The following is a 23,662-nucleotide window of genomic DNA, read 5'->3' as shown; positions in this document are numbered from 1 at the left end:
GTCGTAAAGGGGTGAACTGGTAAACTTTCCTCCCCCCTTTTTTCTGTTGGTCATGGGTAAACCCCCTGTCCTTCAAGGTTCCTGTCACGTTGCGGTTCGGCACGTTACAGGGTGAGGGGGGAGGGGGGGGGGGGGGGGGGGGGAGTTTCCTGGTCCCACGGCCTGGAATATTGGGCGTGTGCACCGCAGAAATTCCCCCGCCATAGAGTACGTCACCATGCGCGTCTCTGTTGGTAGGACTTCCGTGTGCTGTTCAGGTCCATGTGATGGATCTGTTTTGGGGGGGTGGTCAGGGCTCCTCCTCACCAAGCTCCTATTCGGGCCTTCTGTGAGTTGGGACTCCTCCTTCCATGTGAGGGAGCCTCCTTCAGAGTACAGAGCCTCCTCCTCAGATTGTCAAGGTGAGTGGACCCTCAAGAAGGAGTCCTACTCTATTGTGTATGTATTCGATTCAATTCGATTATTGAGTGTGTATGGGTTCAGTGCCTCCTCCCCGGAGAGCCCTAAAACCAATTTTTTACATGGCTCAAGGTGCAATATATTCTTTTCAATCTGTACAGCTCGCGTGGGAAGTCTCTCTGGGGATTCCCGTCTCCTTCCTATGAGAGGGTGGTGGGATGTAAAAATGTGAACAATTTTTACCCCCGGCTGTGTAGACTGGGATACATACTGTTGGTGCTTCCTGCTTTTCTATTAAAAAGAGTTGGAGTTAGGAAGTGTCACACCCCTCTTGTCGTTCCCCTGGGCGCCTTGGGGATTCAATGACAGGTCTAAATAGCCTGTTCATTGATGTGGGTGTGTCCCGACGCACGTATAGTGCTAGCTCGGGGTGTTATGTAAACAGGCGACTGACTGGCACGCCTTGGTTGCTTGAGGTTAAAACGGCGTTTTTATAAAGCAACTGGGATGGAGGTTTTTTCCTCTTCCGACGACCAAATCCGAGACCTGGTTTGGTTATCGACGGATTCTCGTTCATATCTGGGGGATGATGACGGAATGGATCTGAACATATGTAGAGGGGTCTCACGCCCTGGGGGTGGGCCACCGGGCGCGGTTCGCCCGAACGTCTGGGTGGCGCCTTCTTTTCATGTTTAAGATCAACACGCATATCTGCCCCTTCTCCTGGAGTAGGCATGTCAGCGTGGTTAGGGCACAGGACTGGTTCTGGTCACGCTGGTCCGGATCAGTTGAACCCGTTGTCCGCCGGGGATGCAGATCTGCTGTTCTGGTACCCTGAGGGACTTGGGCTTTTTTCAGGGGGAAAAATGCCAGGTCGGTCCGGGTGTCACAGGGTTAAGCGCTATGGAGACCCTGGTTGGGTAAATTTTTTACTCAGCACTGTCGTAATGGCTTACGGCCATGCCAACCTGTACACGCTCGATCTCGTCGGATCTCGGCCGCTACACAGGTTGGTCCTGGTTAGTACTTGGTTGGGAGACCGCCTGGGAATACCAAGTACGGTGTGCTTGGGGCTGGTTCTCCATTCTTTTTCGCTCCTCTCTCACGCATGGCGAAGAGGGGCCTGTTGGGGTGGTCTTTGACCTCCTCTGGTGACCCTGTGCTTCCCGTATCGCCGGGCCCGGTCCGAAGTCATGTTTCGTCGACCCGTAGGCCTGGGTTAACCCTTTTTTGAAAACTGAAACACTTGTACTGCGGTATAGCCGGTGTATACTCGCAGGTGTGTTTGAGTTTTTTCTTGAGGGGTTATAGGAACAATCACCGCATTGGGTAACACCAAGGTGGTTGATTCCCTGTGTGTTGGAGCAGTGTCAACTCCCGGGTTACCCGGTTGAGGGTGCCCCTGCACGTTCATGACGTCTGCCAATCGTGTCAGCCTTCTCTGCCTCAACCCCTCTGGGTGGGGGTTTTTAAATGGAGGCTTGGTCATGCAACAACGCCAGCATACGCCCCTTCCGCCGGGGCGGCTGTGTTCAGCTGTCCCCTCTGGCGCCTGTCTCGTCCGCAGTCTCCAGGCTAGGGTTAACAGCCTGTTGCCTGGTTTTTCCCCGGTGCGCTGCCTGCTTCCGTTGGTTAACCTTTTTTGTGTGCTTACGGCCATGCTGACTGCCTGTTCTGCAGGGTCAGTGTGCCAGGCGGTGTACTATTGGGGGGACAGGGCCCGCTCGGCTGAGGGGCCTTTGTCCGAATACGCTGGCGATGTGGGGGGCGGGGTCACTAAGTGCCCACCTGGTGGGGTGTGGGGTGCTGGCATCATGGACTTCTCCGGGCCCCCGTTCCAGGGGGTCCAGTCCCTTTGGTGGGTCTGGGTCTTCCTTCGCGCTCCGCTGCTACGGCCTTGCCACGGTGTTGGGTTTGCCCGTGACCCCGTGATTCTGGGGGCAATAACGAGGTTGTTTCCTCCGTTCGTTCCCGGGTGGCATGCGGGTTGTGCGTGTGTGTAGTCGTGGGGTCAAGCCACGGTCTGCTCACCCTGTGCGTTGAGTTGCTTGAGTGCCTCTTCGCACGGTCGGGTCCGTCGCCCTCCCGGGAAACCTCTAATAGGGGGTTGCCCTCCATTAGGGGGGGGTCGGGGGGGCTCGGCCCTCCCTGTTCTGATGGTTGTGGGGGGCCTTCAGCGGGGTGTATTTGTCGAGCTTCTAGCTCCCGCTCAGCTCCTATTATGCAATGAGACGCTGAGCAGGAGCTAGTGTGATACAGAACGTTAGGTTATGACTATAACCAAGTTCTGTTAACACTAGTGGACGCTCAGCGTCTAGACGCCGCTGCGGCCCTTGATTTTTCATTGTGGTGAAATTTGTTGGGAAGAAGATGAGTGTGTGGCACCACCCCTGCTTATATAGGTAAGCGGATGGGGGTGTGGCCAGATGAATGCTGGCATTTAAAGGTACATTTTGAAATTTATTCAGTGTATATATGCTGAAGCGAGATATATGCAATGAGACGCTGAGCGTCCACTAGTGTTAACAGAACTTGGTTATAGTCATAACCTAACGTTATCAGCATTCTGTTATGCGTGATTTTTTCCCGTGGCCTATGTTTGCGAAGACGCTCTCTGATTGGCTAGCCACGTACAGCGAAGACCCTCTCTGATTGGTTTAGCGCCGAAAGGTCTCTTCCGCATATTCAACAACAAATGTTGTTCCCTAACCTTAACCCTAACCCTAACCCTAACCCTAAGCATAACCCACTTCGAAAGAAGGCCAAAGCATAACAAGTCAAGTCAAGAGTTTTAATTGTCACGGCATACAGGTATACAATGAAATGCGGCTGGTCTTGCCCGCGACGATGTGCAATACAGTGGTACAACATATAATAGAATCCAATAAAAATACAGTGGTACAACATATTAATAGAATCCAGTAAAAAACAACAGTGCAATAAACAGGTACATGGTGTGCTATCTCGGTATCTGTACATAGTATTTACAGAGCATATAGGACATGCTAGGTAGCTTTAGTAGTGCAATACACTGTTCCTGATGTTATACTAATTTAAAGTGGCCTTTCCTCTGGCCATAAGTGTGCGTATGTGCGGCATGAGTGTTAAAGTGGCTGCTAGTGTGTGAGCGTGCTCAGCGTGCGTGTCGTGTATGTGCTTGTGTGTGCTTGTGTGTGGATAGTTCAGTTTCTGTGTCTCTCAATGTTCATTGTTCAAGGCTCTGATGGCCTGGGGGAAGAAGCTTAGCCTAAGCTTCTCCGTCCTAGTAGCTGGGGTACGCAGGCGTCTGCCTGACCTCAGCAGCTGGAACAGGCTGTTATTGGGGTGGTGGGGGTCTTTCATTATCCTGCAGGCTCTGGATTTGCACCTCTTGTTGTATAGAGCCTGCAGGGGAGGTAGCGCAATACCCGTGGTACGCTCGGCTGAGCGCACCACTCTCTGTAGGGCCTTCTTGTCCTGTGCCGTGCTGTTCCCATACCAGGCAGTGATGTTTCCGGTCAAGATGCTCTCTACAGCTCCTGAGTAGAAGGACTGGAGTATCTTCCCCGATACTCTGAACTTCCTTAACTGTCTCAGGTGGTAGAGGCGCTGCTTCGCTTTCTTTACTACTGTGTCTATGTGTGTTGACCATGTCAGATCCTCTGAGATGTGGACCCCCAGGTACTTGAAGCTGCTCACCCTGTCCACGGTAGCCCCGTTAATCATCAGTGGTGTGTGTGTCTCCTGCTGTCCTCTCCTATAATCCACGATCAGCTCCTTGGTTTTACCAATGTTCAGGAGCAGGCTGTTGTCCTGGCACCAACGTTCCAGTACCTCAACCTCCTCTCGGTAGGCCTTCTCGTCGTTGTCCGAGATCAGCCCCACCACCACCGTGTCGTCGGCGAACTTCACTATGGAGTTGGAGCTGAACTTGGCCACACAATCGTGTTTGTAGAGTGAGTACAGCAGGGGGCTTAGAACACAGCCCTGGGGGGACCCGATGCTCAGGGTGATGGTGTTGGAGGTCTGACCCCCCACCCTGACCGCCTGGGGTCTTTCACTCAGAAAGTCCAGTACCCAGGCGCTCAGGGCGGAGCTCAGACCTAGCTCGATCAGCTTGTCCACCAGTCTGGTGGGGACTATGGTGTTGAACGCTGAGCTGTAGTCAATGAACAACAGTCTCACATAGCCCCCCTTCTGACGGTCAAGGTGGGAGAGAGTGCTGTGCAGTACCTGGGAGACCGCGTCGTCAGTGGACCTGTTTGTCCTGTATGCAAATTGCATAGGGTCCATATCACTGGGGAGAGAGGCACAAATGTGGTCCTTGACCAGCCTCTCGAAACATTTCATGACCACAGAGGTGAGTGCCACCGGTCTGTAGTCATTTGGGCATGTTGGGGAGGGTTTCTTCGGTACAGGGATGATGGTAGACATCTTGAAGCAGGCAGGGACTACTGACTCCGCCAGGGATTGATTATATATGGCGGTGAACACCGGGGCAAGCTGGTTTGCACAGGACTTAAGTATGCGTCCTGTTATACCATCTGGACCCGCAGCCTTCCTGGTAAATGCTCTTTACCTGCATAAATGCTCTTCTCACACTGTGTTCCGACAACGAGAGAGCGCCCCCGCCCCCCCGCGGTTGCCCCCCCCCCCCCCTCCACAACAGCCGGTGCGCCAGTGACGTCACTAGCCAGAGGGCTAGCGGCGACACTGTCTACACCGAACCGAGCGTAGAAGGAGTTGAGTTTGTCCGCGAGAGAGGCGTCGTCGCTCCCCATTTCGGGGGCGCTGACTTTGTAGTCAGTTATTGTCTTCAGTCCCCTCCACAAGCCTCTTGTGTCGTTTTGTGCCATTTGTGTCTCCAGTTTCTCAGCATATGTCCTCTTAGCAAGTTTAACAGCCTTGCGCAGAGTGTAGACTGAAGCCTTGTACTCTTCCATATTTCCTGACTCTCTGCCCAGGTTATAAGCCGTGGTGCGTGAGTTCAGGGCTGTTCTTATAGTGCTGTCCACCCAAGGTTTCTGGTTTGGGAAAACCCGCGCCTTCTTTGTGAGGACAATACCGTCTGCCACAGTTGATATGTAACTCACAACGGTATCAGCGTACTCGCTGACGTCAGCACTAACCACTTTGAAGCAGAGAATATATATGTACAAGGCGGAAGAGACCCTTCGGCGCTAAACCAATCAGAGAGGGTCTTCGCTGTACGCGGCTAGCCAATCAGAGAGCGTCTTCGCAAACATAGGCTACAGAAAAAAATCACACTTCTGTTATCAGTGTTAAAAAGTCCCTTTTTTGTGATGAATAGTTTTAGAGAAATAAACTACTTTGTTTGAGGTCTGTACCAGATGTGGATCTGAGGGTCTCTATGGGAAGAGCGAGGGGTTAATGCTCACTCGCTAGCCTTAGTTCACAATAGAGTTGGCCAATACTGGTATTGGACCAATACCAGGCTAAAGCAGGGTATAGGTTCTGGAGAATTTCCCCAGTGGTAAAATCCCATTCTAAGAGCCACATGTAACATGACAGAAATATCAAAGTGACTTTCTGTATTTATAAATGTTTTACACACAGCATGCTAGACATTTGTAACGGAGAAAAAGAAGTTGTCCACTGATCCCAAACAAACAGCCTAAGAGTCTACACTGTACAGTAAAAGTAATGGATGCTGACACTTAAAGTGTAGGACTCAGAATAATGGGTAAAAGTGGTAAGGGGTGCATCCCTACCAACCAGCCTATCGTCCTGTTGTTGTTGTTGTTGTCATTGTCGTTATTGTTGTACCTGGTCCTCTGTCATGTCAATGCCGGTGACATGGCCTTTCTCTCCCACCAGGTTGCTGAGCATGAAGCAGTCCCTACCGCTCCCACTGCCCAGGTCCAGCACCTTACGGCCCTCCAAGCACTCTGGCACCACCAGGCCACAGCCATAGTACCTGGAGGAGAGGGAGGCACACGGTCATGATCCAGTAGAAAATGAAAGACGTGATGAGGAAAATGGCATTCAAAGTGGTATTCACCACAATTGTGTGTGTGCGTCAGGGTTCCTGCATGTGTCAACAAGTTAAATCGAATACTTTTTAAGACCATTTGAATAGAATTAATACCCATTTCACAGCCATACTGGCAAAGAAAATATGAAGGAAAATTACTATGAGAGAAGTAATTCCATACAAATTGTTGGGGGGGTCAACTGACAAACACATTTAAATGTGATACAGAGAAGTTATTGTAACATAGAAGTAACTTCCTAATCCAATACATTTTAAGACCTATCAAAACCATATTTAAGACATTTTTAAGACCTAACATTCAGATGATTGAATTTAAGACTTTTTAAAGACCCCGCGGGAGCCCTGGTATGTGTGCGCTTGCATGTGTGTTTCAGTGTCTGCATACCGTGCATGCACGTTTGCTCATGGGTGTGTGAATGCTCAAATGGAGATTATGACAAAAACACATAATAAATCCTTCTTTATGTAGTAATAGTGTGTGTGATGAGGTGAAACAGTAGCCCACTAACTTGGCAACGACTTCTGGGTGCACTTTCTGCAGAGCCTGGCGGATGAAGGCAGGGATGGGATGGGCCGGGGTCACACAGGCATTCGTCTGGAGGTCGGAGCTCTTCTTTAGAACCTTGCCATAGTAATCCTGGAGGGTGGGGAAAAGCAGAGGCGTTATTGACCATATACCCATGGCGGCCATTTTGCTATCATGTCATGCTCAGGTTGGGATTTTTTTCATAGTGCGAATATGGTCAATAGCCTATTCCGCTTCAACTTGAGCCATCCTAGATGTATGTTTATCAGCAATAAATAAATAGAACATTTGGAGTGTAAGCAACCTATTTTCTTAATTGGATAATAGGAAGGCTGAGACTCGAGACAGAGTAGGGGAGACACAGGAAAGAAGCTTCTGGTGGGATTTGATCTTAGACCAGCAAGGGCACTTGTGGTAGAGTCTTAACCACTATACCAGGGGTTGGCAACCTGCAGCTCTTTAGCCAATCAGCTGCGGCTCCCTGGCCCCAAAAAAATACTTTTTTTTTTCTTTTCTTTTTTGTTCTCTTATTTTGGAGATCGATGTCATACTGTGACACTGAAATGAAAAAATATTTCATCAACTACAATATACAGTACGTCTGCACCCCGTGCCTCTCCCTGCCGTCTGCAAGTGGCTAATCTTGAGTTTCCGAACCCCCAATAAGCTAACCATGGATAAATCCAAAAAAAGGAAAGTCTGAGGAAAATAGAGGGTTTAATTCAGCGTGGACAGATTAATTTGCTTTCACGACTAACGATGCAGGCTTACTTGTATGCCTGATATGTGGTGCGAAATTTGCGAACAACGAAAAATTTACTTTTTATTTTATAGATTTTCTACAAATAAGGGAAGGACTCAAATAGAGCTGCATAGTTCAGGGTTTTATTTCAAAGTAGGTCTACAGATGCCAGTGTTTTTTTCTCCTTTTCTGTGTTTTATTTCAAAGTAAGTCTACACATGGTAGTCTTTTTTCAAAGTGGACTACTTTTTATTTTATAAATGTTCCACAAATAAGGGAAGGACTCAAATATACCTGAATAGTTCAGGGTTTTATTTCAAAGTCGGTCTACAGACACCAGTGTTTTGTCTCCTCTTCTGTGTTTTATTTAAAAATAGGTCTACACAGCCAGTATTTTTTTCTCCTCTTCATAAGAGTTTGAGGTTTTCCTTGTTATAACAGGTCAAATCAGCAATAAAAAGTTAAACATTTTCTTTTTGTTTGCGTTATAATTCCATTAATGCAACAAACTGTGTGCTATAAGTATAAAGTATAATAAATCACAAATTACTTTGGGTATGTGTAACTGAGGGGTACAATTCCCTGACTGTATTGTTAAGTATGGTATTATTAAACCACTACCTCTTGTACTTTAACTTCTGGCCATCCAGTACATGATATAGATATGATGAACACTTTCCCACCTGATGAAACGAAGTCCACACAAATGTACAAATCGAATATTTAATATAGCAAAAGGTATATACAACGTTCACTTGTTTACACTTATGATTTGAAATGCACTTGTATGGCAAATGAGTATTCGTAGGTAAATCAACATTGAATGTCCAATCTCTGGTTACGCAGGGAGTAAGTATACAACCCGGTTCTTTAGGGAACTATAGCGATGGTACTTAAATGATTATAGCTGGATACACTAAGGGGGGGGGGTCCCGCTGGTTGTAAGACAGTAGGAGGGGGGGGTTAGAAGAGCCGCTGGCGGTATCCCATCTGGCCGACGATTTCTTGGGAGAATTCAAAGTCTTGAACACGGTGCCCACAGAACCTCGGTCCACAGATGAATACAGCTGGACCCTCTGGTGGACGGTAGCTGCCGGTCCACAACGGAGAGACGTGAGGCGACCTCACTGGTGTAGAGCGCCGTCTCACCTGGACTCCTCTCCGGGGGGTAGTTCCAACACTCAGCAGTGTTGGCCGTTATCCATGGAATAATCAAAGCACCCAAAGCATAATCCAAGCCGTGGAAGGCTCGCCGTCGTCCGGGTAAAGTAATCCAATGTACAGGTCTCCTCGTCCTGGCCCGGAGCTCCTCGGATGCAAGCACCACTAGTGGTCTGCCCAGCCTGGTTAAGACTCCAGATAACGTCAGGAACGATGGGGGTGCTGCTCACTTTATAACTCTAACCGACGATGCACCATACACAAATAGACTATTATTAGCTTAATAGAATACGTCCAACTCGACGGTATAGTGCCAAACTATGACAATTCAACTATTAATCCACACGATATCTCAATGCCTATTCTGAGGCCAAGTAGGCCTTACTGCACCACACGTGCGTCGTGGGTGAGGCTTCGCGTCTGTTACTCGGTTGGAGGGTAAAGAACTAATGGACTAAAAGAAAGTTCTACTTTACTCGCGCCATATATATATGCGCTGCGAACAAATAGTACCATTCGTATTTCGCCAGACGTATTCCTACGCGGAACCGGGCTTGCCACGACATGTTGGGCGGCACGATTGAACTTGAACCTAGGGGTATGGCTGCTGGCGCCAGGTTCTCGTCCAATGGTAGAATGAAACTATTATGGGCTGTTTAGTAGACTAAAGGGATATTCAGTGCATATTGTACAAGGAATATACAGGGGATATCAAACGATATACAAATACTACTTAAATATATATATATAAATAAATATATATATTCGGTTTAATCTGATCCTTCACAACAGTATGCAATCGTCAGGCGTTTTATGCTAAATGTGGGGTATGCTTGGGGATATATAAAACGTTATACACTGTGTTATCTTCATTTTAAGGGTAAATAGGTTGTGCGGCTCCCTGAGCATTTTATTTTGTGGGAGGGGGGAAAAGTGGCTCTTTTGATAGTAAAGGTTGCTGACCCCTGCACTACACCATCTTTGGGCTCTACCTCCACTTATATATATATATATATATATATAAAAAGTATTCTCCATGTTTATGTCTTCATAGGCTACATTCCAACCATTGTGCGTAGTGGTGATGACAAGGCAATTTCCAGCCAGGAATAATAAACATTATCTCTTAACTTATAATCTAATATTTGTTAGACCTTGCACTGTTCATGTAGTTATTTCTTCCAGTATGGCTGCCTGTAACCATTGAGTCATTCCATGAAACGATAGATATCATCAAACATTATTTATTTCAAACTGAGATGCGAAAACCTAGGCAGAAACTTTGTCTGATAAGAATAGAACACCCTTTCCAATCTTGTAATTCGAATTAGCTTATTATGACTGTATTCGTAAAGGGATAACAAGATACACTTCACTAAACGCACATACATGCAAGCACGCACAGATACGCACATGCATGCATGCATGGACACACACACACACAAACAGCTTTAACTTGGACATTATTCCGTTCAACATGTGGTAAGAATGTTGATCAAATACAAATATTAATTTAAATAATTGTATAACTTCACAACCAAGGTGTTCAAAACACAACCCTGTTACAGTCTTACAACGCAGTTATGATCAAACACGTAACAGGGTTGAGTGTAACAGAGTTGTGATTTTCTTTTGCTCAAGGTTGCCTTGCTCTATGTGGTGAATAATAGGAGAGCAAATGGCATGCATGAGATTAAGAAATCATATATATTGTTATTTGTTGAAATTACAAAAGATGATGTAACGACTACACTATCACAATATAAATTACTGAAATATAGTTATAAAAGAAGGTAGTAACTTAAGTAAAAATAAAAAATAAAAAAAATAAACACATTATCAGCTAAAAAGCACAGATGGATGTTTATGTGAAAAAAATGTATGAATATTCCAAGTACACTTTCATCGAAGGCCATGAGGGACATGACAAAATAGGTGGTGTCAACTGAAAAAACAAGATAATTTCTGATATATAAAAAATAATGTAATGTTTAAAAAAAAAAATACATTTTATTAAAAGGGGACCTTTTAATTTATATAAAAAGCTTTTAAAAATAGATTTTGGTGACCCAATAGAATACACGTATAAAGGCCAGAGGGACTCAAATCGTACCGGTTTCATGGAGTTTACCACTTTCTGTATGGTAGAGTAGGTAAAAGGGATTGAGGTCAATACCAGTGTTTTTGTCAAGTCATTCTCGTCTTACACTGGAAATGAATTGGCAACAATATATATTATTTTTCAGTAACGGTCAAATATTCTGAAAAGTAATTTGAGGCATTTTATATCAATTCAAGAATGACTTGGGGCATGTCAAAACACTGATACTTTCAATACAAAATATGAATACAGTAGAGCTTATTGGTCATTTTAAAAGACGCCCAAAGTTTAATTTAATAAAATACACTTTACCTTGACATCCACGTGAATGGTGGTATCAACAACGCCCTTTTCACACGCCCTTCAAAAGGAAAGTTTACATACACAAGACCATAAATATAAAATAAAGCTGGATTTGCACAATGACTGACATGTTCCGCAAGTTAAAATATACAGTACTGTTAAAGGTAACAGTATCACAAACAGTACTGTATTTGCAAATCTGGTATGTCATAAATGTATAGATGTAGCAGTACTGTCTATCTGTATGTCGTGTGTGTCATATTATGATGAATTGAAAATGGGGGACCCTGATGTAAACAAGACGAAAGTCTTTCTCTGGTCTGCATCCCCTTAACAATTGTATGTATTGAGCTGTACTGTAGCCTACTGTACCCATTCTGCAATCTGTTAATACACTTTTCAATCAATCAAACAGTACTGTATATTTGCATATCGTATATGTCACAAATATACAGTAGGTCTACTATACCTGTATGTCATGTATGTTGTGTATGTCATTATGAATTTAAAATGGGGGACCCTGATGTAAACAAGAAGTCTTTCTCGGTCTGCATCCCCATGTGTATTGAGCCGTACTGTAGTGTTACGTATCCATTCTGAAATCTGTTAATACAATTTTCATTCATTCATTCACAACCAGTTGTGTACATGGAGCTACTGTGTGTAGCCTAACACGTGGCCTGTTACTACTTAGTCGCGCTATTTTGTAACAGAAGATTATTATGTAACGTTAGCTGTCATTACACTTCTTGTCTGGCACTTGCGGAGCTGCCCGTTGCAGCAAGTCAGACAGGCTTTGATGTTGATGTGTAGATAAATCCGGGGTGGCTCTTACCCCTGTTCCTTGTCAGCCATGGTTTCAAATGTTGTCAGATGTTACTAGTGATCAAAGTCCACAAAAGTAGCGAATGTTCTTCTTCTTTTGTTCTGCGACCTGTTCATCAGGCAGACTCGACTGGCTACTGCTTGTGCCTCTCATCGGTTATACAATTTAAAACAGATTGAAATAGCTTGATCAGCCTCTCCCTCTCTGTTATTTACATCCGGCTTAATCACTGTTATCATCATCACATAGCTCCAGCTTTAAGCAATCAGTGTGGACTTTCCGGTCAACATCTTTCAAAATAAAAGTCTCCAGGAGAAAGCACTTTGATTGGTCTATTGATTGAATGGTTAATTGATTGATGTACTGTCCTTAAAAAAAAGATATTAGATTAGATATTCTACCTTTAAGATAGCAATCAGCCTCACCTTATTGGAGAGAATGAGTGCAAGGAGATGGGCTATATAGCCAATGAGTAGATATAGTAGGTTACATTGCAGTTTGTGCTCAAATACATTAGGACAGAAAATAGGAGGGCTCCACTATTATTATTACTACTATTGTTTCTTCAATATAAGTCAGAGATGGGCTGAACAGGAGAAACCCAAACCCCTCCCAATAAAAGTGATGCATGGAACACAATTACCCATAAGCTCCTCTCATCACTCGACCGGTGCCAGGAAGTCCATGGTCTCCTTTTTAGAGCATTACATGTGAATGACACAAATGTAAAACAGTGCCCAGTGACCTTGCTTTTTATTACCACTTTCTCCCATCTTCTATCTTTAAAGTGTAGTTACCTCCTACGGCCACAAGATGTGACTCTTCCACAGTGCTGCTCAAGAAAAGTTTGTGCATTTCTTACTATTTCTTGCTCACTCAATCATGTTGGAGCCGTTTATCCACGTTAGCCTCTGTAACACAGCTGTGGTCCCTTCAGCAGAGGAAAACATCCCTTCACCAACACAAGAGCAGATCTTTACTTAGTATTTACTGTAATATTGATATTGAGTTCCATTTGATGTTTTATTGTCCATTATATTATGAGTTGCATCTAAAGTAATTTGACAGGTGTAAAAGTATTGAGTTAATGTAGTTGAGTGATGCAGAAAGACTAAAATGGATTTTTGATCACAGGGTATTTGCACTTAAAGAATATTTAGAGAAAGCTTGGGATAAACGTACGAAAATAACATATATGTGATGTATTTATTTTATTGTGGATCCCCATTAGTCTACACACCAAAGTGAGACCACCTCTCCTGGGGTAATTTTGGCCTCTGATGGTGTGCATGGTGTAGCTTACAAACCTTGAGTGAATGTTTCAATTATTGTTTTTGAGGTCTTATAATCCCGTAAGGGATGGGTCATCGGACATGACACGAAAATACAATTGCATTCATTCATTCACTCACACACACACACATGGTTTTAAAGAGTATGTTTATTGAACATACATCAGTTATCCATCTTGACTGTAGTAATAAATGGCTTATGAACAGAACGTCCAGTGAATATGTGAAACACCAATCTGACACATACTGGAGAACAAAAAAAAAGTGTCTTTGGCAACACTCCCCTGATCTGTAAGGTGTCGTCTCATCTACATCAGTCAAATCTGCACCGTTACCCTTCACACACATTTGATTTCAGGAAAAACGTCTCAAGAAAGGAATTCTTTCCTCAAAAACAGTAAATTACCCACAAGAAGACAATCTTTCGATATCAATAAAGCTAATGATTGCATGTCTAATGCCTTTGTTGACAATCTCAAAGTAACTATATGCATCATAAACAAACCACAGAATATACTGTACACAATTTGCTCATAACAAGTGGTTTGAAAAGCTTTTACAAATCTGCTGATGTGAAAAAATAGCTCACCCTTTTCACTACATTATGTACCACAATTACAGAATAGTCTTTTATCTTACAAAAGGCATAAATATTAAAAAGCACTTTAGAGGGTGTTCGGGGTCTTAATGGGTGAAACAGTGAGCCAACTATCAAGAGTAAAAGTCTGCATGAAGATACACACGCGCACGCACACACAGTAGGCTAAATGTATGTAGTAATAACCATTTTTAGTTATCATTTTCTGTTCACATTCTCTATCCGTTACCTTGTTTTAAGGTAGACGTTAATGACTGAGGTTAATGACTGTGCTTTGTAGAATTTGCAGTGTGCAGGTTTAAAGGTTTTCTAAGGAGATGCTGCAACACAATGTAAAAACTCTATTGGTCAGTTCTGCCATTTCTATCTCATTCATGATTCAGACTGTACATAGGTTCACAAGCATTTCAACACAAACACAAGTACTCTTCCAGAAAACGTATAGTAACATAACAGGCTTCACATAGCATGTTTCATGGCACATTCATTATTAATAAACATTCATAACAGCTTCATTACACATCTATGTAACATTAATGCAACAGGGTGCCATACATTAACATTTTATGTTATATATTTGTATAAGATTGACAATAACATTTTCAGTGGCCTCGGTTTAGTTAAGTCTTCCTTTGTTATTTCTGAGGGAAGTGCTCCCTCTGATGGACGTGCGTTTTCTCATGCAGTCTTTGACATTGTGTAACCTGATGATTCCTGGACTAAATAACCTTGTTGAACACAAGCAGTGCAACGGTGGTTGGTTTTCCAACAGCACATAGCCTTTTCTGGCCAGGAGGACCAGGGTGAATGGAGGAATCTGGTTAGGAACACGGTTTAAAATTTACAAACTTCAAGCTGTGTTTCTTGGATGTCTAACCAGGATAACAGATGTTGAAAGAGCTCTATTATGGGCCTTTTAACAAGAGGGCTTTCATTATTTCTTCTCTCTCACATTTGAAATATTTCAATGCTTGAAACTTACAAACTCAAGTGTTTATGTGCCCGTAGATTTATTCAATAGGTTACATAAACAAAAGGTTGTGCCACTGCCAAACACCTTTCAGCGCTCCTGGCAATTATTTTGCTCAATATGAAGTTGTGCTGGGACAGCACTTACAGATACAGCATATAGCCATAGAAACAATATTTCACTCACTTATTTTACTCTAGACTTGGCTACCATGAACTGTTGACTTTTATTTCCATAAAGATGAAATACTCTTAATTTTTTTTATTGAAATCATGTATTTACCACAAAATACATGAATTGTGGTTAGTGAATACGGATACCATCTCAGAAGTCTGTAGATATCCGACGGTAACCGTTGCTGCCAATATGACTCCTGCTGTATTCTAATTGTTTTTTTATTGCCAACATAGTCAGGGGAAAAGTCTAAACCAACCGATGAATTTCCACCACTCACCAGCAACCACATCCACGAGGCAATGTTGGCAATAAGAAAACATTTAAATGACACCAGGGATTTTTCCTTTTAACATCCAAGGGTGTTGCAAGCAGAACTGCTCTCTCCAGCACATTCTTTCAGCTAAACCACCTGTATACAAACTCTGCTCTTCTGCTCCAATGAGACCATTCAGCGATTAAACATTTTGCAATAGTCCTATTTCACTATTCTGTTGCCATGTAAAAACAAAGCATCTTGTGGAGGGGAGCCTCAAAGCAAATGGGGACTTTGCTATTTTTAGCTACTGATTGTCGTTAAATTAAAAGATAAGGCTTAGATATGACATTTATCAAAAAAATAAAAATTACAATCACTACAACTGTAATAAAGTCACATTATGGCAATTTACACAAGGTAATCCCAATACAACTCACTTTCAGTGGGAGTGAGTGGCATTTAGACCTTTACCGTACATTGAGACATGACCGTGAAATAGCATAATGGAAAATATGCAGAAAAATGCATTTAACCAACGGGACCTTTATTCTGAAATCCACAGACCTGGGATACATATTAAGGAAGCTGGGCTAAACGCAAGACTCTTCATTCATCAAAGTCACAAAACATGCCACGTATTGAACCATGCTATGTAAACCGCCTGCATCTATAGGCTGCTTTGGTTCAATTAGTTTTACATAGCTGGTGAGGCCCCCTCTTTGAAGCCACAGACACAAATTACAATTAAACCTACATTTTGAGTTCCTACATATCTCATTCTCCTAAGGTTTAAAACATACTGAGGCGTAACGCACATAAATCTTTCGAGAGGCACAAAATACAATCATTCACCCTCTGGAGTTGAAAAAGAAAAAGAAAACATCTAGGAGACTGCATCCATTGTATTTTATCATAGACCCATCACAGAGGTCCGTGCAGTGCGACAGGTGTGTTTTCATGTACATCAACAGAGCAGGAGAAAAAGAAAGAGAAAAAAAAAACACAAAAAACAACAAGACTACAAAACAAACAAATGATTTACTCTGAAATTAAGACTATATTGTTTTTAGATAACATAGCTTTTTTTCCTGTTTTGATTTGTTTTCAGCCAAAAAGCTCCATGTTCAAAAGATAAATATTTGTATGTGCAAAATAAGAATCGCTTCACATGAAGATTTGTTAATGCACTTGTATCTCTCAGTCACAAACTACAGAGAGAGTAAAACAAAAAAAAAAGCAAAACAAGGCTGTGTGGTTTTTAAACGCGTGGGGGGGGGGGGGGGGGGGGCACTTTTAAAAGCAGAAGTTTAAACGGGTCAACTCCACACAGCCTCGTTCTGTATACAGTTTCAAATTGCATAAACACACGTCGCTGTGATTCTTCTACATTGCACTCGTCCGCCGCCGGGTTGCTGCACTCAGTGTTATTTCTCGACGAGCAGCGCTCCCCTGCCTGGACAGGAAACAGCTGTGATTGGTAATGCACGCGCAAGATGAGTTGTGCGCCGCATTCTGTCCTGGGTCAGCGGGGGCCCTCGGGGGCCCCGTCATCACGGCTCCGGCTTTGCATTAAGTCTTTTGACATCGCGTGTCTCTCTGGATTCCTCCGGGTGAGAGGTTCCGACGAGTGAACCGAAGCCAGAAGAAGCTCTCGGTACGAGCGGCTCTCGGTCGACACAGGCCGTCGGAAGGGTCTATATAACCCACTTAACTCACCATACAGTTTAAGGCCACCATTCTAGCTGGGAGGGGAAGGGGGGGGGGGGGGGGGGACTCTTTCAACTTGACGGTTGAGACTCCACTTCCCAGTCGTATCACACACACACACACACACACACACACACGTATGATCTCGCACACATTCATTGAAATATCGGTCTTAGAAAAGCATTGACTCCTCAAAACATGTGCAATCACAAAAACACATGCCTTCTTAGCGCCCTCTCCGTGTCCCTCTCTCTCTCTCGCTCTCTCTCTCTCTCTCTCTCTCTCAGGTATCCTCTGCTTCCCCTCCGTGGTGAAGGTGCATGTAGCCTCCTGTGTGGCCCTCAGCCCTGGGGCTCCGTGCTGCCGTGGTGAGGGGGCCCCTCCTGCTCGTTGATGGTGTGGAGGAGCAGGCAGACCGGAGTGTGGGGCGAGGCGCCGGGGGGCGTCGGCGTCTGCTGAGCCGGCTGTGGTGCCCCCGACGGCCCGCCGGTGACCCTCCTCTCCGGACCCCCCAGCGCCTGCTCCTCGTCCCCACAGGAGGGGGCACGGTGACCGCAGCTGTCGCAGAAGTTCCTGGATTCCTCCTCCTCCTCCTCCTCCTCCTCCTCCTCACCTTCGTCCTCGTCCCCTTCACGCCTCAGCAGGCTCTCCAGCTCCCTCAGCTCCTTGGCCTCCTGGCCCCCCCCGCCGCCACTACAGCCGATGTTCCCGCGGACGGCGGCGCAGACGCACACCTCGATCCCAGAGTCCCCCGTGAAGCGTCTCCTCCTCCCACCGGGGAGACGCTCCTTGTCCTCGGCCCCGCCCTCCGGCCCCCCAGGGTCCTTCAGCAGGGGGTCCTTGCTGCAGTCGCCTCCACCGCCCCTCTTCTCCTGGCCGGCCGGCGCCTCCGTGGCGAGCCCGTCCTGGAGCACGCCGCCGGACAGCAGTATGGTGCCTCCCTCTCGAGCCGTCTGCGGGGGGGGCTTGTGCCTGTAGGCCATGGCGGGGGCATGCGGCTCCTCCAGGCCGGGTCTGGAACACAGGGTGTCGGACGCCGGGGGCACCGGGGTGGTCTGGGCAACCGGGCGGTGGCCCTCCTGCTGGTCAGCGGTCATGGGGCCGGAGGCCACAGAGGACGGGCCTGTGTGTAAGGCACTGTAGGGAGGGGGAGGGGTGGGGGGCCTGTTGACCACCTCTTCATAGTCAGGGAGGAGGTAGTTTGGAAGAAACCCTGAAGGAGAGGAGACGAGAGGAACAAAATAAGAATAAGAGACTAAAAGTGGTGCATCTGCTGTATATATTTATTAAATAAATAAAAATTCCGATTTATTTTGCACATAGTCTCACACATCCCAAAACTGGACATTGAATCCTTGTGTTGTGTTAATTACAGCTCAATGAAATGATTAAATGAAAAAAATAGCAATACCCTCGTCTTATAGGGACTGCTACTTTATCATTTCATTGAACTGTAATGAACACAACACAAGGACATGTGTGCGTTTTGAATGTGAGATTATGTGCAAAATAAATCAGCATTGTTTTTTTTGGTGAAGTGCCCGTTTGAGCTTTTGGAGCATCAATTGCAAGCCCCAGGCACCAGCTGCAGTGTAACTAGATCCCCGCTTGAGATATTAGACTATAGATGTCCTGACATGTCTCTATTAACACCATTATAATCAGAGTCCATGTCTCATTCCTCTCACACAATGCATCTCCAGCTGACATACGGTTCATCTAAAGATGCCGGGAGTTTGAGAGGAATGAGGAGGATTTTATTCGCAACTTGGCACATTGTTTATTAGTATAATATATTTCAATCTACAACCAAATTGGTAGCCTGGCTACAAAACAAATGTACTTCCAATTTGGTATTGATTTGTTTCATCATTAGTATGTTAACTTTGCAGGCACCTAAACTTAATGCTGGTTTAGGTCAGAAAGCACTCTGCACCAGCTCTTCCTCTCGCCTCAACTTAGATTTTATTTTATTTTATATTATTATTATATATAGATCTTTTGTCTTTTATGACATATTTTCTAATTATATTGAGATCCTTTCTCATTATTGTAAAATGTTTGCAATATTGTGAGATTGTTTCTCATTATTGTGACATATTTTCTAATTATATTGAGATATTTTCTCATTATTATGAGACCTTTATTTCATTATAATGAGCAAAAAAAGTGGAATATGTTTTCCTTGAATGAAGGCGGTGTGCTTCAGTAGTAGGCACACCAACGATCCGACGATCTCATTATGAATGAACTCTGATAAATCGCTTCCTGGTTTTAGAATTATACGGCAAACTGGGTAATCTGGCTTCTTGAAAGACCCCCCCCCCCCCCCCAGGCCACATGCCATGAATTGAGAATAACAGCCAGGAGGGGGGGGGGGGGGGGGGGGTCACAACATTTGGGGATAAAGGGAACTGGTTTTAGGTCATTTCTCTACTGAGAGCCTGAGCAGCACTGTGAGAGTTGGTGTTGCAACATTGGCAATGCACCAAGAAGGCAACGCTAGCCGTTTGTTGAAATCTGGGGCAAGTAAACAGGGTAGGTTCTGACGTTGAAATAAAACCAGGGATGGCTCCCAGCGCAAACAGAGCTCAACATTTTGAGGCAGGCCCCGCCGCCCCGCTCGCTTCCGATGACAAATCTCTCAGATGGATGCAGTCCCCTGTGTGTTAGATTTCTGCAAGTCCTTTCCACATTTCTTCCCATCTATACCCTGCTTCTTTTTAGAGAGGGGTTTGTTGATATATCATTCATAGCCTGATTTATACCAAAAAACCTGGCGAAGATTTACAGTAGACAAATTGACTGTAGACAGTATTTCCTGATTTATGGGATGATAAAAAGACATAGCCACAATCCCTTCTGGACAAAGGTTTATTGTGTTATGTGTCAACATAATGAAACAAACATTTTGAATCAGGCATCATCCAATGTTGGCGATTCTGTTCCTGGCGATAGATGCAAATTAGCACATATTTAATTAGGTAACACCTATTTAGCATAATAAACATAAAATCTCTGAAAACTTGGAATAAATTTTTTCTTAGTTGTTATGTACATAACAAACTGGGAATGTTTCATAGTGATGTCTATTAAAAGATTTGTTTTGCCTATTCACCTAGGCTGTCTCGCCTTAACACATTGGCCGCCAGAGGTCGCTGTAGGCGTATGGCCGTGTGTGCCAGCGCTGTAATGAATGGGGGTACATGCCGGTGTTTGCAGTGCAAAAACTATATTAAATATTATAGCTATGGATCTAATAATATAGTCGATTGTCATTGAGTTTCTTCCGGTCAAGATGCAAAAAACAGATCATTTCTTCATCAATACATTCCCGTTTTATACCGTGGTGAATATGAGTATAGTTTTAGAGTAATTCTGTGTAATCCCAGGAAACGCAGCTAAACAGCGCTTTATTGCATTTCACTAGGAATGCGCCCCGCTACGACGGTCATTTCATGTATGGACGAGGAGATAGTGATAATCTAGCGTTGATTTGAGGATGATTAGATAAATTACAACGTGATGACTGGATTATAGTAAAATGCATTTTTCTCGCCTTTTCCTGGAATTACTGAAAAACACCCAAACCATACTCTATTCAAAACGGTATAAAACGGAAATGTACGAATGAAAAAACAATCTGTCTCAGCAATGTTGACTAGAAGCAGCTCACTGAGACCCGACGGCGTTATTAGACCCATAGATATAATATAAGATATATTTTAAGCACTCGCAAATGCCACAGTCTAAAACTATATCCATTGAATAAAGACCTGGCAATGAATGGGGTATTAGCGCCCCCTGCTGTGGCGGTCAATGTGTTAATCAGTGAATGGCACTCAATGGTTAAAGAGGCATTTCAACAATCTTTTAACCAGAATCCCATCATTCTGTTGTGAGGATGACATGTGATAAGCGGACATACTGTAAATAATTGGTTCTCAAACCTTTTCTTGTCAAGGACCCCCAAATTGTAATTTGTCTCAGGGACCCCTCTCTGAGAAGATCATTGGGTCTCATTCACCAACGGACTTAAGACAAAAGATCAGACAAAAGTTTGTCGTAATTCCACTTTTCACGAACAGTCACTTCTCGGGGATTAGTTCTTAACTAAGAGCAGGATTTAAGAGCGCTGAAGAGCAGTCTTAAGTCGGACAGAATAGTGTGCACCGTGTTCTCATTGATACTCGTTTTTGGCTCCCATGCTTTCGCCACCAAAAAACAAGTACACTATTTTTTCATTTTATTTTCTATTATTATTATTATTATACTAAACAGTCAGCCGGACCTTCTTGTGTGATCCTGGTAGCTCTGAGTGAATTTGGATTGAAATGACGATCGAATCCCGATAGGTGGATACCTGATTTATACATACGGCCCTGAGCTATTGTCTTGTATCTCATCCTGTATACATATGCTTGCAGTAGTTTTATCTATTACTCAATTCTCTTATAATACTGTGAATCTACTGTCACCATGTATGCATATGCTCACTACATGTATTTATTGCTCCATCTCTGCCCACTACAAACATGGGAACTCTCTAACCTTCTTTACAAGCGATACAAGTCTTTTCCTGAACCGTTGAGGCAATAGCCCACCTCTCCCTTAACCCGCATGTGCAAACTCAGCAACATCACAACAACAGTGGCATCGTACAGAGTAGTTGCGTTTGTGTTACAGAAGCTATTGAGCTTGATCTGGCTTTTACAGCTACTGCCCCACCATCGACAACAGATTGACATCTCCCTTAATCCCCATGTGCAAACTCAGCCAACATCACAAGTAGTAGCCAAGCACATACTGTTCCATAGCATATGCCTTCAGTTGATCATGACAAATCCTCTCTTACCTTGACGATTAAAAAGCCTCCATATCCCATGGCTGGTGTTGAGCTGAAGCCAGCCAGCTAGCGTTGTTGCTATTCAAAATGCTATCAACATTAGCTAAATAGCTAACCAACTAAATACAATAGACAGTGGTATCCTGAGGTAACGTTAAATACAGACGTTTGCTAGTCGAAATGACTGGACAGTGGACACAGGGACAAGTTAAACATCAATCAATTACAATACAACACAGGTAGTTTAAGCCGCGGTCTCCCCCTCTCCACTCCTTTGGAAACTAACGTTACGTTAGCTCAAAATCACAGAACGATAACGGACAACGATAATACTTCCGGTCGGGGGGTGTCAAAATAAAAGAGCGACGTCAAAAACAGGAAAAACATTTATTTTGTACATTTGTGGCACGCACTTATTTCTTGAGACGATTTCGTTTTTACGGAAACCTTTTTTTTTGTTTATGAAAACGAAAAAGATCAAAATTGTTTTCGTCTGGACAAGGCCTAAGAAGGGAGATCCCCTTGTGCATTTTTTCCTATTGCTAGGTTTTAGTGAGTTTTTCCTTACCTTCGCATGGGGGTATGTCTGGGAGTGTTGCATTTATTAAAATTTTGTTGGACTTTATGGTGTTTTTATGTCGATTTATTGTGATGTTTCTTCTTGACTTGTTTAACTCAATCAGCGCCAGACCCGAGGAAAGTCGGGTTAACTCGCCAACCGCCAACTCATATTTCACTAATAACACTTAAACCATTGGTAAACAAACGTATTGCTCGAAATATACACTTTGACTGCTGTTTTGACAGGGTTGGGGTCTTTACTCTTGGCTACATTTGAAAAATAAACGCAACATTAATTCATACATTCTGTAGACATAGATTTATGGCGTGATGTCATTTGCGGTCCAGTCCGGCTTAAGAGGTTAAAAGCTTAGATGTAGCTATATATTCACTTATTACACTGAAATTCCCAGAACTCTCTGGTCAGCAATAGCAACCCCTCCCCTAATCCCCACTCAACTTAACCCACACATCAGACCAAAACAAAGTGCAATACCAAGAGGGGCATTTAATTCGGCATTCGAGGTTCTACCTTTTTAAACTGGCATATCGTAAATGTTTTACCAGCTAAATTAGTCTCCAGCTCTCTCTCTCCTCTCTCTCCCCCTCCCTGTCTGCACGTGTTATTCACGCATTATGCATGGCTTTTAAAACAATTTAATAGCTTAAACTTCGTTTAAACTTAATTAATTCACTGTTAATTCATTCATTGTTCTTTATTTCATTTCATTTTTACCGACATAATGCTACCTGACCCGACGAGATCAGTCACTTGGTTGCATTGCAGATGAAGTATCTTCTCAGAAAGTGGCTATCTTTTACGTGTATTAACATCTTAATGCTTATTGGTCAGGTCTCTGTCTCTCTCTCTTGCTTTCTTTATTCAAAATTATTACAATCACAATACAGCAATTCTTCTTGAAAACAATCATGTAGACTGGGTGTGGTACAGGTACTTGTGATGATGATGATGATGATCAGAACATTGACTTTAGCATGTCTATTTTATCATGCCTATTTTCTCACGAGAATAAATCTTGTGTTATTTTAAATGATAATAAAATCGTGAAACTTGATTTGTCTTGTTTACATCAGGGTCCCCCATTTTCAATTCATAATATACATACTAGGTCCTGGTCCACATAATACAGTATATAAATACTAGGTCCTCCTTATAATACATTTAGTCATTTTGCTGACGC

General features: G+C 43.9%; 2 protein-coding genes across 3 annotated transcripts in view; both read right to left on the bottom strand.

Annotated features, from left to right (window-relative positions):
• as3mt (arsenite methyltransferase) overlaps window positions 1-12,248 on the bottom strand; it is a 37,433-nt gene extending 25,185 nt beyond the window's left edge. The window contains exons 1-4 of the mRNA XM_084318089.1: window positions 12,063-12,248; window positions 11,237-11,285; window positions 6,904-7,031; window positions 6,166-6,316 (exon numbers count right to left, since the gene is read on the bottom strand). Of these exons, the coding sequence (XP_084174215.1) occupies window positions 6,166-6,316; window positions 6,904-7,031; window positions 11,237-11,285; window positions 12,063-12,082 (348 nt within the window). The 5' untranslated portion in view covers window positions 12,083-12,248. The remainder of the gene's footprint in view (window positions 1-6,165; window positions 6,317-6,903; window positions 7,032-11,236; window positions 11,286-12,062) is intronic.
• A 4,416-nt stretch (window positions 12,249-16,664) lies between these two features.
• The window catches only part of wbp1lb (WW domain binding protein 1-like b), a 64,284-nt gene continuing 57,286 nt past the window's right edge, over window positions 16,665-23,662 (bottom strand). For both annotated transcript variants that reach the window (XM_084319276.1, XM_084319277.1), the window contains exon 4: window positions 16,665-18,266. In XM_084319276.1, the coding sequence (XP_084175402.1) occupies window positions 17,395-18,266 (872 nt within the window). In that variant the 3' untranslated portion in view covers window positions 16,665-17,394. The remainder of the gene's footprint in view (window positions 18,267-23,662) is intronic.

The sequence above is a fragment of the Notolepis coatsorum genome, assembly GCF_963971535.1.
Source record: "Notolepis coatsorum genome assembly, chromosome: 7".
Classification (NCBI taxonomy): Eukaryota; Metazoa; Chordata; class Actinopteri; order Aulopiformes; family Paralepididae; genus Notolepis; species Notolepis coatsorum.
This window is presented reverse-complemented; position numbering and strand designations above follow the sequence as displayed.